At 31.9% G+C, this 13,759-nt stretch overlaps 2 protein-coding genes across 2 annotated transcripts; one reads left to right on the plus strand and one right to left on the minus strand.

Annotated features, from left to right (window-relative positions):
* Nucleotides 1-6,381: 6,381 nt before the first annotated feature.
* Nucleotides 6,382-8,409, plus strand: Bm4962 (Synaptophysin / synaptoporin family protein; the record flags this gene model as incomplete). Its single annotated transcript, XM_001898347.2, has 5 exons — nucleotides 6,382-6,530; nucleotides 6,820-6,958; nucleotides 7,319-7,501; nucleotides 7,854-7,967; nucleotides 8,227-8,409. 5 exons carry the CDS (start codon nucleotides 6,382-6,384, stop codon nucleotides 8,407-8,409), a joined length of 768 nt encoding a protein of 255 aa, XP_001898382.1.
* A 1,000-nt stretch (nucleotides 8,410-9,409) lies between these two features.
* Bm3560 (Plus-3 domain containing protein) lies at nucleotides 9,410-13,570 on the minus strand (the record flags this gene model as incomplete). The annotated part of the gene is made up of 12 exons (XM_001898346.2): nucleotides 9,410-9,514; nucleotides 9,749-9,844; nucleotides 10,268-10,450; nucleotides 10,673-10,822; nucleotides 11,186-11,373; nucleotides 11,517-11,663; nucleotides 12,163-12,222; nucleotides 12,304-12,407; nucleotides 12,574-12,710; nucleotides 12,851-12,996; nucleotides 13,176-13,284; nucleotides 13,472-13,570. 12 exons carry the CDS (start codon nucleotides 13,568-13,570, stop codon nucleotides 9,410-9,412), a joined length of 1,524 nt encoding a protein of 507 aa, XP_001898381.2.
* Nucleotides 13,571-13,759: the final 189 nt, after the last annotated feature.

Here is a 13,759-nt window from a genome sequence, read left to right on the forward strand (position 1 = left end):
TCACTTTCTTATGAAAAATAAATGAAAGGGCAAATTGCTTACAGTCTTCATGTATCACTATCATTTAACAAAAAAGTGCGGAATTTAAAAAAATGTACAGCAGACTGGGTCGAGCTTTAGTGAATGATTTCGCTAAATTAATATTTTTATAATATAATTAATGACATCTATTAACAAATACAGCTTAATCATATTTTAGCAGTATCTACGTATACATCAATGTACTGATAGTAAAATTGGCAAGATCTCTATGCAAGAGGACCATCCAGTATAACTTCAGATAAATCAAACTGCAGTACTAAGTGGTGGAAAAGAAGAACTCCTTATGCTGCTTTTTCTCACTAATCATTCCTTTTCTCCTCTTTCAGTTGAGAATATCTGACCTCCAAGTAGTAGCATTCTTACCCGAAAAATATTCACTGATAACAAAAATCATGTTATCTGCAGTGTTCATATAGATAAAATATATCCTACATCCGGAAAGAAGGAAATGAGTTCACTCATCAATTATTTTCGGCAATTCCAGATCATCGATCAGTAGAATTGGATAGACTATGGGACGATTTACATGAATCGTAGCTTTCGGAGATACAAATGAATGAGGTTTGGAGACCGTTGACCATTCGTATAAGAGAAATTGCTCGTGTTATGAAAATGAGAACAACTCATATCTCCTCTTTATCTCCTATTTTATTTCTTCATTCACTCACATATAAACAATAAACAACATTTGCTTTTTTTGTCTATTTTCTTTTGTACCGTTTATATCAAAATCTTCAGAAATATTTTAAGAAATGCTTGTACTAGTCTTAAAATCTCATTAATTATTTCTGAACTACTACGTGCGTTGTCGAGATCAAAAACAAGGGAAGTTGTTGCGCTCACGTGATGATAGTATGGATAACATATTAACTTCCTTTCTTCCTGCCGATCAGATGGACATGAAGAAGCATGTAGCTCAAATGGGGACACTGATAAGAGACTGATATTGTAGTACTGCTGCTTGTTCTTCTTAAGGATTACGTTCTGATTTACTTCAGTTAATTACCTTCATCATCACAATAGCAAAAGAGGTCTAGAAAAGAGGAGATAATTTGGTTGATATGCTGAAAGTACATATACACGTCTTGCAATGACTCCCTGTTTCAAGGTTAATTCGTTCACTTTATACGGAAATCGGCCCGGTTTATTCATCATTCCGTTAACCTTTGTTATCTTATTATTATTATCACTTTTGACATTGCCGTAGAGATCATGGACACGAATACTTACGGGAGAAATTCCTTAACTAATCAAATGAAATGAAATAAATCAGTCTCACAAAGAACTGCCATCATACATTCTTTCATCAACACAGTTACTCATTAAGCGCTTAATATTTTTTTCTAGTACTGACGCAACCGTAAGTCAGAAAAGATGTGAATGGACTATATAGAAGATACTTAAAACAATTTCGTTCAACCGACCTAATTTAGACTTAGATTTAGAATAATTTGGATTGTCGGCAGTTCTAAATAATCTCACAAAAACCTTTCTTTCATATTAAAATCCTTTGCTCGACCATAATTTCTGGCAAGAAAAGATCAAAAACAAGAAAATAAATTTAGAATAGATCTTCAGAACACCCAATTAAAAAAAAGAACAGATAAAAATAATTTAGCTGATAAACATGCCATTTATCATCCCATTTCATCGCCGCATATTCTACTACGTTACCTCCATGTTTTAACTGACATATTTAGGTTACTTACCATATCTCTATTGTACCTTTCATGATCATTACTATTAACACCACTAGTTTTATTGCTATCACTCCTACATGCCATCATTTCCGTTATATTCTCGTCAATGAGGATATCCCTAAAATTTCCATAAATTTGTTCAATTTTATATTCGCACTGTTTAGCTATAACAACAGCAATAGCAATATCAGGAGTAGTAGTAATATCGATCTAACCATTGAATGAATAAAAAATACCATTTAAAAATACCTAATTTTTTTTAAAGCGTTTTAACTCACTAGAAAAAAGTTTTGCTTCTACAAGATAAAGGAATAGCATATATGAAAATTATTCCATGTACATGGGATTATTTTTAAATCACTAACTTCTGTCCATGAATTAAAAGTCATAGAGTCAGGATGAGATGAAAATCAAATAGAACTAAACAATTTACTGCTTATAATCGCTTGTCGAATTTTACTAACTATTAATGATTTAAATAAATTAACCATCTTATTGTAGAACTAATATTCCGCTCTGTAAATTCAAAAATTGATAGCACTTTTGAGAAAGAAATCTGACCAGCATGATTCAAAGAACCGTTATGAGGTACGATCTCTCGCTTTTGTAGTATGACCGCATCTTCAAAACAGTAAATTTCAAATCATCCTGTTACTAACAGTCATCAACTGTATAAACATACTTCAGATCACAGCGAAGATGAATAATATATTACTTAACAAGTTTTTTTAAACATTAATTCTACATGTCATCTATTGATTTACTGATGAGAACCAATTATTAATGCATTAATGCAGGAATGAGAACAGAAAATTATCAACAGAACTGAATATTTAACTAGAATCAGCATGTCACCTCTATTTCTTACAAATTATGTAATTTTTTCTCGCTTCCTTTTCTAATTGCAAAATCCTCTCATATCAAAATATTCTCAAAAATCTTTATAGTTCAGTAGTTTGTTTTGAAGTTTTTTGAATTCAGTTTAACTTAATCTGCACTACTGAGTCCGAAATACAATGAAGGTCTTGCAATAACCCCGACCCAGTCTCTCTTTTACCTTAGAGGCACTCTTTGATATTGAATTCACGATACCATTCTTAAATATAACGACGAGCTATTGCAAAACTTTCATTACAAACAATTCTACTACTAGCAGTAGTAGTGGTAGTAATAGTATTGGTAGTATTATTGGTGGTAGTAGTAGTAATAGTAAAAACTGGTAAATGAGAGAGATGATAAATAACACAGAAAGGAAAGAGACTATGTGAGTATAATGGATGAAGACGAGATGGAAAGGGACTGCTAATCGGGTGACAGGTTACTTCAATTTCTACCCCATTAATCTATAACACATACTGCATTTTGTAACCTGATGTGCTTAAATAAAATTACTACCTTGATCACAGTTTTGTTGCATTTAAGTATTTACTTAGCATTTACTTCGTTTACATTTCTACTTACACAACCAATATTATTTCACTTCCGTTTAAAATTTACGTGAATCAAGGTAGGCTATTAAAATAGGTCTATTTGAATCAAATCAACCTATTAGAATACAACCTCGAACTACTCCATATTTTGTATAAAAATATATTTAGAACAAAATTCGCAGTAAAAAAATACGAGAAAAGCGACAGGAATTATAAATGAAGTATTTCAAACTGTATAAGTGTTTTCCAACTCATTATCGTCGTTCAACTAATAACCAATTTATTTACGGAGGACAACTTCTGCCATTGCACGTCTTTTCCTTGACGAAAGTAAAGAAGAAAAGGAATACTTTCGTTACATTCCAAAATTGACCATTTCGATGGTACGATCTCTCAAACTTTCAAATAACTATCACAGAGTTTTCAATATTCCATTAATGAAATAGACAAATAAGTAAACAAAACCACGACTGATATCACTATCAATATCAGCAATTACAGTAAGCATGTACTGAAAAGTAAAGCAATAAGACAAAACAACACTTTTAAGATAAGCTGAAATGAGAAGCAAAATGTGAAGACCATCTTCCATGTATTTACTTAAATCTAATCCACACTCCTCCCGATCTTTCCTTACACCCAATCATCTTTGAATATCATTTATGAATTCCTGACTCATTTCTGTTTGTTAACTAATTTTAACAAAAACTGCCCATCTACAACATCGCATTAGAATTATGCCACTCCTAAGTGATGCTTTGCATTGATTTTCTAAAAATGTTGCAATTGCTCTCTCTTTCCTTTAACCACATCAAAATTTTTTAGAGTTTTACCAACTGGAAACCTAATGAGTAATGGACTACAAAAATGCTCTGCCACCTTCTCGAAAGTTCAATTTTAATTAATTATATAGCAGCATAGAACTGAATAACGTGCAATAGAGAATCTGAACTCTGTGCACCCTACCAATAGGAAACAGTGGAAATTATTTCAATTAGCCACAATTTTTTGTCTGACCCTAAGCTAAGTGAAACAGGATGATGCTAAGTGTTCCTTTCGCTCTTTCTTGAACTTCCTTTTTACATTCCTTCATTACAGCGGCTCTTTGAATTGTTTTTTGAAATCACTGCCTTCATAAAATTTTCCTAACTGGTCCAATCTTTTCGATGGGAAACTCATGATACCAATAATTTTTCTTCTAACATAATGGACTTGTGAAGATACTTTATCAAGAAATGTTTCCTTTCAAACTGAAAATTCTTTGTCCTTGATAAAAAAGTAAAACAAAGGCTGAACATAGAGATACATGACCCTTGTACTCTTGTGTTACAGGAAATTCTTAAAAGAATTATTAACCAATAGTCGATTAGAACGACGAAACGTATTAAAAAAAAATACTGCGAGTATAAATGACAATGTTTTTTGTTGGCTGACTGCAAGACGAAGAACCGGTCTCTCTGTACATGCAAAGGATTTTATTGGTTCAAATCTGTTGTTATGCAGAAGAAGGTAATGAAACCATAGGCCCAAATCTTTCACCTCTCTTCTCTCTTTTCTGTCCAGTATCTTAAATAGATCCATTATCTAATACCATTATAATTTCCTTTAATAGTTAATCATTTTTTCCCACAATATTTCTTAATAGTGTATTTAAAGTTAAAAGGAAACCCGTGTTATACTCCCACCTCTCTCTACCATACATACCGCCCGCCCATCGCTTATTCTACCTCATGGCCTATCTATCTCACCCTGTTTAGTGCAATACCATTGTTGGCGTATCATGGGCAAACTAAAGAATTTCTATATACTTTAATTCATTTCTCATCAAAAATCGCTCATTCCACTGTTAAACCGCCCCTTTTCCAATGTGCTCCACTGCTGTCCAAAATTTCGCAGTTTGTTTATATCGCAACGTTTGGTTTTGTTCCATTAACAACAACTGTACACACGAATTTACCACTATTACTCTTTCGAATTATCATAGCTATTCCTCATTCAAGATACTTACTTCCCGCAATTCTGCTCATTAAAAATACCGTGATGCATTGAAGGTTTCAAGCATCTCAGTGGTATCAACATAAATAAATGAATGAGAACAAAAGAGGAGTACGTCTATAGATCTAACTGCTGCCACTTATCTAGAAGTGCATCTAACATCTATCGTTTACCAAGTCCAAACTATGACATAACAATGGCATCTTCCAAGATGTCATTATTACTAAGATTTCCAAGATTAAAAACATTATATTATTCATTGCATTCTTTCAGCAACTCATATTTATTTTTCTCTAAGTGACCACTGTAATTTCTTTTGCATTATGGAATCCTCATATTGTCACCTCATTTTTTGCTCCAAATTCTGAAATTCGGTTCAATGCCCTCTTCATCATTATGATATTTCAGCTTGGTACATATTAGTTTTTAATTCATTATGAGACGGATATATTTAAAAGCAGTAAAAATCTGGAAATCTAAAGGGACTTTTTTACTTGCACTTACTGTTTAATATTCATGCAATTCCATAAATTAATTCAAAGTAGAGATCAAAATCTTTTAAAATTTTAATGTATTTCTTTTTTTAAAAAGAAAAAGACATAAATTTGATAGAAACTGTACCGTTGTTAAGCGTACAGCTAACATTCGTGCTTGGTAAATGTTTATCCTAGTATCTTGTCCCAATCTGTTCACAAGAATAAAAAGCAAATTCGTGTGAACTAGTTTACCAGGGAAGCAAATAATGTAGCGATATTTGTAATACCGAAGTAAGTACTTGGTGAAAAAAAAAAAGCTAAAATAGAAGGATATTTAAGCGTATGGTATAATATTTTTTACTGTTCATTTGTTTTCAGCTGCTATAAGTCATCGTCCAAAGTACTGTTCAAAAACAATTACATTCTTGTGCTTTCATCAAGAATTTCGCTTTTCTCTTGAACCAAAGAGTTGAACAGGAAACGGGAAATTTTAAAAGAGAATATACAATTTTGAACCAAAACTTCTTTACAGCTTTATATATTTAATAATTGGAATTATTCACATCAAAGCCTAATCTTACCAAACTTATACCTTTTCTTTTCTTTTTTTTTTCATATATATTAATCTGCTTAGACCACTATACTACTCTACATAGTACCATAATAACGTCCCAGAATGCGATATTCTTGTCATCAAATAGAACCACCCAAGACCTTATCAGTAACAAACATTTAAAGATGTTAAAAGCAGAAGATCTAGAACAGCAGCAACCAGAAGAAAAGAACCTAGCAGCAATTGTCGAAACGACAACTGTGGAAAATATAGCAACGAATGATCGCGGCGAACCACAGTCACCCCCTTCATATTCATTACCAGCACCATCCAGGTCTTATTTTCTTCCTTCCACAAAAATTTAGGTAGTAATTTTTGTTCATCATCGGATTATTTCGAAACGATAAAATTAAGTAGGAAACTATTTAACACCAACAGATATACTTGATTACTTATCTGCCATCATTTAATTATATGAGAACGTCATTCAATTGTATATGATAATTAGAAGGAAACGGAGATGGAACATTGTCACTGTTATTTTCTTCATTTTTCTATTCATCCTTCTCCCTTCTGTACCTTGAAGAGATATAGTACAATGACTGATCGTTTCAATATTACAGCCCGAAACATCACCAGCAGAAACGATGTTTGAAATTTGATATGTCTAGTAAAATACAAATAATTTCGAACAACCGTCAAGGACAACTCAATACAGCATTCCTTGCTACCGTTCCGGGCGTCTTAAAAATTGCCGAAATTGTAGGTATTATTTTCGTCAACAGGAATGAATTATATCTTTATGAAGATGACAACAAAAACGCTCAAAGAGAGTTGGGGAGCCACAAGGAAAAATTACGCATAATTCTTCTTCCCTTAAATTTTCCAGTTCTAAAAAATAAGTTTTAAATGTTTCATATATATGGCTACATCATCCATGAAATCTAAGCTTTAATTACTTTCTCTTCACATTATCTCAGGAAATCTAATTTTATCTTTGCTGGAAAATGATTTTTATAAAAGCGCATTAATAAAAGCTTATGTAAAGACATACACTATTCCATTCTATGCTAAGAATACAACGTGAATATGTACCAAAAAAAAAAAAAAAAAAAATTATAGGTTTTATCGTTTATGTCATTCATATTGGCAATTTGTGCAGACCGTAGTGCTACGACTGCAGCTTGGACTGAGAATATCTCATTCTCAGTTACAGTCGTCATTTCTGGACTGCTAATCGGTTATGTCTGTTTCCCACATTTGACAATCAAGGATGAACTGACCAGAGAAGGACTTATCATCGCGGTATTATTTTTTGGGTTTTGATCTTTTGAGCCTAACACAGTGTTATTTTTTTAGCAGATTCTGAATAGGTTATTGACTAATATGCACTGCAATATTATTGCAAAAATTCTAGAAGACACAACTAACAGTATCTAGATAAAGGATTTTTTAAAGATTCAGTTATACAAATTTTACGACTTGAATATCTGACATTACGTAAAGACTTAGGCATTCAATACTATATTGAGAGTATTTTTCATTCTATGGTATGTTTTAAATACAAAAAACAGAAATGTAATTTTTGATGCACTCAGCGTTTTACGAACTATTATAAACTAAACATAAATAAGCTGAATTTTTTTTTAATTTTTAGGAGCTTATATTCTACGGTACCTCAGCACTATTATTCTTCATAGCAATATGGCTTATGGTACATCTTTCGGCAGGTTCGATAACTTATGGACGTGGTTCTGCTATCATGGACGCAGTAAATTTATTTTTAAAACGCAAAAAAAATTTTCAAAACTGAAAAATTATTTTTTGGATATGAAAGAGCTCATTATCTTTTAAAGCATAATGTTTCATTCTTCAATAATTATCGGTATGAATTTGATTTAAGGTAAGTAAAAAATGCGAACTACCCATAGTTTGGGTGTCTCTTTTAATATTTTGTAATATTATTTTTTTATTTGCCATTGTATCTGTTCCACAATACAGACGATTTTAAAATTCTAAAATTATTACAGATAATATGTGTTGCACTGACAATACTCTTCGGTATTGAAACATTTGTTAAACTGGCAGCATGGCGATGCGAAAATGAACCCACATCCCGAATCATGCAAACAACTAGGCCGGCAACCGAATCAAGTCGATATTACGAGTCAAATGAAGTATTACAAAGGAATCAGGGATCTGAAATGGCATGAACTAAACTGTCTACGAGAAGCACTTGCTGTTCTATAATTGGTATCGTTATTACTAGTAATTAATCTGGGATAAAGATCTTTAAATACTCTAAGTTAATAGCTCTAAAACTAAGTAGAAGGTTCTTGGGACGTATAATCCCGACTTTTTCCTCCATGCCGTGATTTAAAGTCCACGACAGTAAAAGAAAAGAATGACATTTCTTAAAGTTGAGACTTAATTGTCTAAAATTAATACAAATTAAATCAGTCACTGATTGGATTCTAAATAAGTGATTCTGGATATTCTCTGCTGTGATTTTGTCGATTCTACCAATAGTATTTTTTTTCTCTTGAAATGTTCCATACATATTAAATCCCTTGTTTGAAAAAAAGATGTTTTTCCACTCTTGATTAACAGTACAATTCAAATTAAGTTTCTGCAACTTTTGAAACAAGTTATGCGAACATTCATTAAATGTAACTGTGAAAGCAAAAAAAAAGGACTCAAGAAACGACCAGGATTTTAGAGTGATAATGCAGTGAAGACTGAATAGAAGGAAATAAAATGAAAGGAAAAAAAATTTGGGGAAATGAAAAGAAATAAAGACCGAAAGCCCAGATTTCATTCAGAGATTGATACAAATAAAAAAAGATAAAACAAATTACGCAACATTTTAAACATTTTATTCAGGAGTTTTTTCTGCTCCACTTATTTAATCTCTTGATGACAAATTTCAATGCGATACTGTCACTATTGCTAAGAGTTGGAAAACATATAGAAAGTGGAAGCCGAAATTTATTTGAAATTTCGAAAAGTAGGAAACTCCATAATTTTTAGCTATCCGTTACCACTATCATAGTTTAAATGATTATATCTTACATCGTCCGTTTCATGCCCAACTTAAACTTTATTACGGAAATAAGTAGAAATTTTGTTCTTGCCAAAGCAAAAGAAAGAATCCAGGAAACTCACATCAATAAATAACATGGAATTGAGTGTCACATTAATAAAAGGAAAAATTCAAGTTACTTTAAAAAAAAAACTAACCTTGAGCTTGATAAGATTTCCTTTTTCCAAAGCATAGTTAAGAGGAGCTTTTTGAAACCTCATTTTTTCTTGAACCATCTGTAATTTAATAAATATTTAATCTAAGTTTATCAAATTCTCTTAGTTCATTTTCTGGGAAAAGTTTTTTTTTTAATTTTTGTACAAACGAATCCACACATAATTAGGTTCCAGATGTATTAAGAAGGAATCTACTTTTCATCGAAATACACGCGAAGTTTGAATGACACATGGCACTTACCAAACTTGGCTATTTCTTAGTAGCACTTGGCCTATTATATGAAAAAAATTAACCAGTTCGATGTCTTTGTCTGTATAATTATAATTGACAGCTTTCTGAATATCAGCTTCCTTCTTTTCTACTTGATCTATTGTGAGGATTGAAAGATTCTGCAATAATTTATTGATGAAATTCTCGCTAAGTTACTGCCACGCATCTAAGTTGCACATTATAAAAAATTCTCTAAAGTTCTAAAATACATATTAAAGCTTGACGAAATATAGAGTAAGATTTACAATTTGTCAATCTATTTATTCTCTATTTAGTGATAAAGAAACTCCAGGTAACATTAGAAAGTAAAAAAAAAAAAAAAAAAAAAGAAATTTCAACACCTAAATATATTTTAAAAGTAAAAGTTAACACAGGAAGTTGTGATGAAATGGAAGCAATTAAGAAAGGTATTGTGGAGAAGAGTCAATTGTCGAAATCCAATTTGAAATCCTTTACTTCCAAATAACATTTGAAAACCACTTCTTATTGATTACTACACAGTCAATGCTGATTAGAGCATTAAAACGAAAAACACAACTTACATTGGACTTCATAGCATCGTACCATTTATTGAATTCGTGGTTAGTGAACTCTGAATTTGAAACAAATTCTAGGCGATAAACACGTTCTTCTTCACCATGTTTTAGCTTGAGTCCCTTATTTGTTCGCGTATTCTCCAACTGATAAACTTTGGCTGTTTCGACAACATCCAGAATCTGAGCTGCCTAAAATATCCTTCGTTAAGGTTCTTAACATTCAGAATTCAAGTTACTCAAATTAACAAAAAAAATACAACACCATTACTTACATTTAATGCAGTAATTCTGCTTATATATTATTTTGAGATTTGTCACTTTAATTTCCCAAAATAACACTCAATAAAACAGGTGCTTACTTCTGGAAATGCAGAATATGAGCAAACAAACAAATACATAGTTAAATCTTACACGATAAACACTACGGCCTTCTTTATTTCTTCCGATACCGATGCGAACAAAGCATCCAATCACTGTTTTGTTGAAAAAAGGTGCATGAACAATTCTAGAAATTTTGAAACGAGATAAACGTATCCTTGCTAAGTCAGCGAGGCAATTCACCTGTAAAAGATGCAGACATAAATATAAGTACACTTAACAGAAGGCACTTCACACTGCAATAAATTTGTCACTGATGATATTAATGATCTATTAATCTGAATTACTCACACCAATAATGATGAATAATTAAAATCTTTCAGTAATTTGGTGGAATTTTTACAAATTTTATTTAAGGAATACTTACATAAAATTCGTTACCGTTAGTTCATCTACACCAGCAACTATAATGATCCAACTGAATAACTAGTTTACCCTATTCAAAGAAGTGTCAAATTCCTTTAAATAAAAAATTGTAAATTTTTTATGTTAATACTTTCAAATACATAAAACGGTATGTTATGGCGCGAAACTAATGTGACTCACCTCTCTCTTTTTTTCTGGTGATGGACTACGAGTTCTACTTTTACTTGTACTCCTACTTGTAGATCTACTGCTCGAGCGACTTGACGAGCTGGAACTCTTTTCATAATCATCATCGCTACCATCATTCCCAAACACTTCATCAATATCCAGTTCTGACTTATGTGACTGTGTCTTTTTCTTCTGAGCAGCTGGAATCAAAAAACTCAATCTGTGAAATTCTAATCTAAACCGCTCCATGAACTGCGCAGATTGCTATAGAAAACTCTACATTAAAAGATGAAAGACACCAAGTAATTTGAAAAGATGTCCGTTATGAGCACAGATAACAAACCTTCTTGTTTCTCTTTTCTTCGACTAACAAGATCAGCCATTGCATTCTTCTGTTTCTGCTTTTTCTGAATTTCTGATGGACGTTGAAATTCATCGTATTCCTCGCTGTTATCTTTGTCATCGTTCGTAAAACCAGAATGCAAAACTGCTGTAAATTTGAAATATAAGCATATTTCTTTGGAGACGTAATAGAAGTCAATCAGAAGATATACTCTATGACTTGACTCTTGAATCATAATTCGCAACGTACTTATTTAAATTTACAAAATTTCAGTTCTATCTCTTCTTATTCCATTCTTTCTATTTGTTTCAGCTTATCGTTTTTTTATTAATTGCTATAATTTGATGTGACCCATTTTCACCTAAACATATTCGTCCCTTTTCCCATTTTTTTTCAAATGAGTCTAATCACACCAGTGTATCCAATTTTTATTAAACATTATAATTTAGGCACTTTCGTCGGAAAAATTTCAATACCTGCACCAATTTGATTTATCTTATTGTTATTTGTGAAGAAAAAAAATTTTCAATAACTCAAAAGATTTACACACTGAGGCCTCAGTATATCAAATTATACCATTTTTCACTGAATGATTTTACTCTCTCCAAACAGTTTAATCTTTTTATATAATTAATAAACTACCTACCCACACTTCCATCTGCACCATTTCGTTCATCGATGTCACTTTCAACGATCTTTTTTTTACCTGCAATAATTTAGAGATGAAAAAATTTCTTTGCTTTGATAAATGAAGCATGAGATCATTCGTTCGTAACAAAACTCATACCATCTTTCTCTCGTTTCTTTTCTTTTTCCTTCTTTTTCTTATTTTTTTTTGACAAACCTGCGATGTCTTCTTTTTGAGCTTTAATTTTCTTCTGGATTGCATGCCTAAAAATGTGTTCACAGTTACAACCGTGTATAAAATACTCATTCTTCTTTATTAGAGCCACGAATAACATAAATAGATGTATTAATAGAATAGCTTACCTTCTCAACGCAACTGAAAAATTTACACCAGCTCTAAAACTAACTGAAAATTCCGAAAGTCAAATACCTAGCGCGTAAAATTTCTCGTTGCTCAACACGTTTGAAAATTTCAGCCTCACGATCTTTTTCTGTCATTTCTTCTAATCGACGCCGATCTTCTTCATCCAAGAACATATCATCATCGTATTCATCAACTAACGACTTCTACAATCATTACTTCGTGATAGCTGAATATGCTGCTATCTCACTTAACTTTTCTTAAACACTTAACATAAAACTGGATCAACTATTAAACACTATTACATCGATTTACGAATAAAATCATAAGGCCATCTTCCGCTTACCCTGTCACTGTCGTCACTGCTATCTTCGTCGCTATCAGTCTGAGCACGAGTTTTTTTGCTCCGACCTTTAAGTTTTTTATCAGTTTTACGTTTTCTACTGCTTGTCGCAGCTTCTACATCAGAATCCGAATCTTCTTCTGATGTACCTGAAGAACAATAAGAAGTTTGTCTTTGGAATGTGTAGATTACAAGAGAATATGAATCATTGACTAGAATCCAGAATAAATTCCAGCAATGTTCCTACTAGACAATATCAGTAAATCATTCTGTCTTTATCGATAATCGTTTATACAATTGCTTCAAGAGGTGAATTCACTGAACCTACCACTCTCGATCACTTTTTTGTTTTGATTAGTAGCACGAGTGGAACGCCTTGCTTTTGTTTGTCTATTATCCTCATTATCCAGATTCAATTTACCTTTTGCTGATGATTCCTGAAGCATCAAGAATATCTGGTTTTAAATATATATATATATATATATCAAGCATAAACATCACAAGAAAAAAATTAAAGGAATAAAACAGCATGAAAAATAGATACAGAAGAAATCTTCCTCTAAATAACATCATTTCATTTTATGAGCATTAGAACGTTACTCGTAAACAAGCTATTTTAATTACCTTAACTTGTTCATCGCCAGACGAAGCAATTCGTTTCATTTCGATGTCCGATATCGAATTAGCGTCTTCACCTGATACATCATCACTTTTACTGCTCATTGTTAAAACTGCAACGAGCATTACTACCACATCAAAGTAAATTTGTATGTGTAAGGATACATAAAAATTAACATTATACTTTTATGTCACTACCATAAATAAATTTGCACTTGCATTTATTTGGTAACTAAGAACAACTAAGGCAAATTAATCATATTAATTAAAATGCGCACACGATTCTCATCCGCA

The sequence above is a fragment of the Brugia malayi genome (assembly GCF_000002995.4).
Source record: "Brugia malayi strain FR3 genome assembly, contig: Bm_v4_Chr4_scaffold_001, whole genome shotgun sequence".
Taxonomy (NCBI): Eukaryota; Metazoa; Nematoda; class Chromadorea; order Rhabditida; family Onchocercidae; genus Brugia; species Brugia malayi.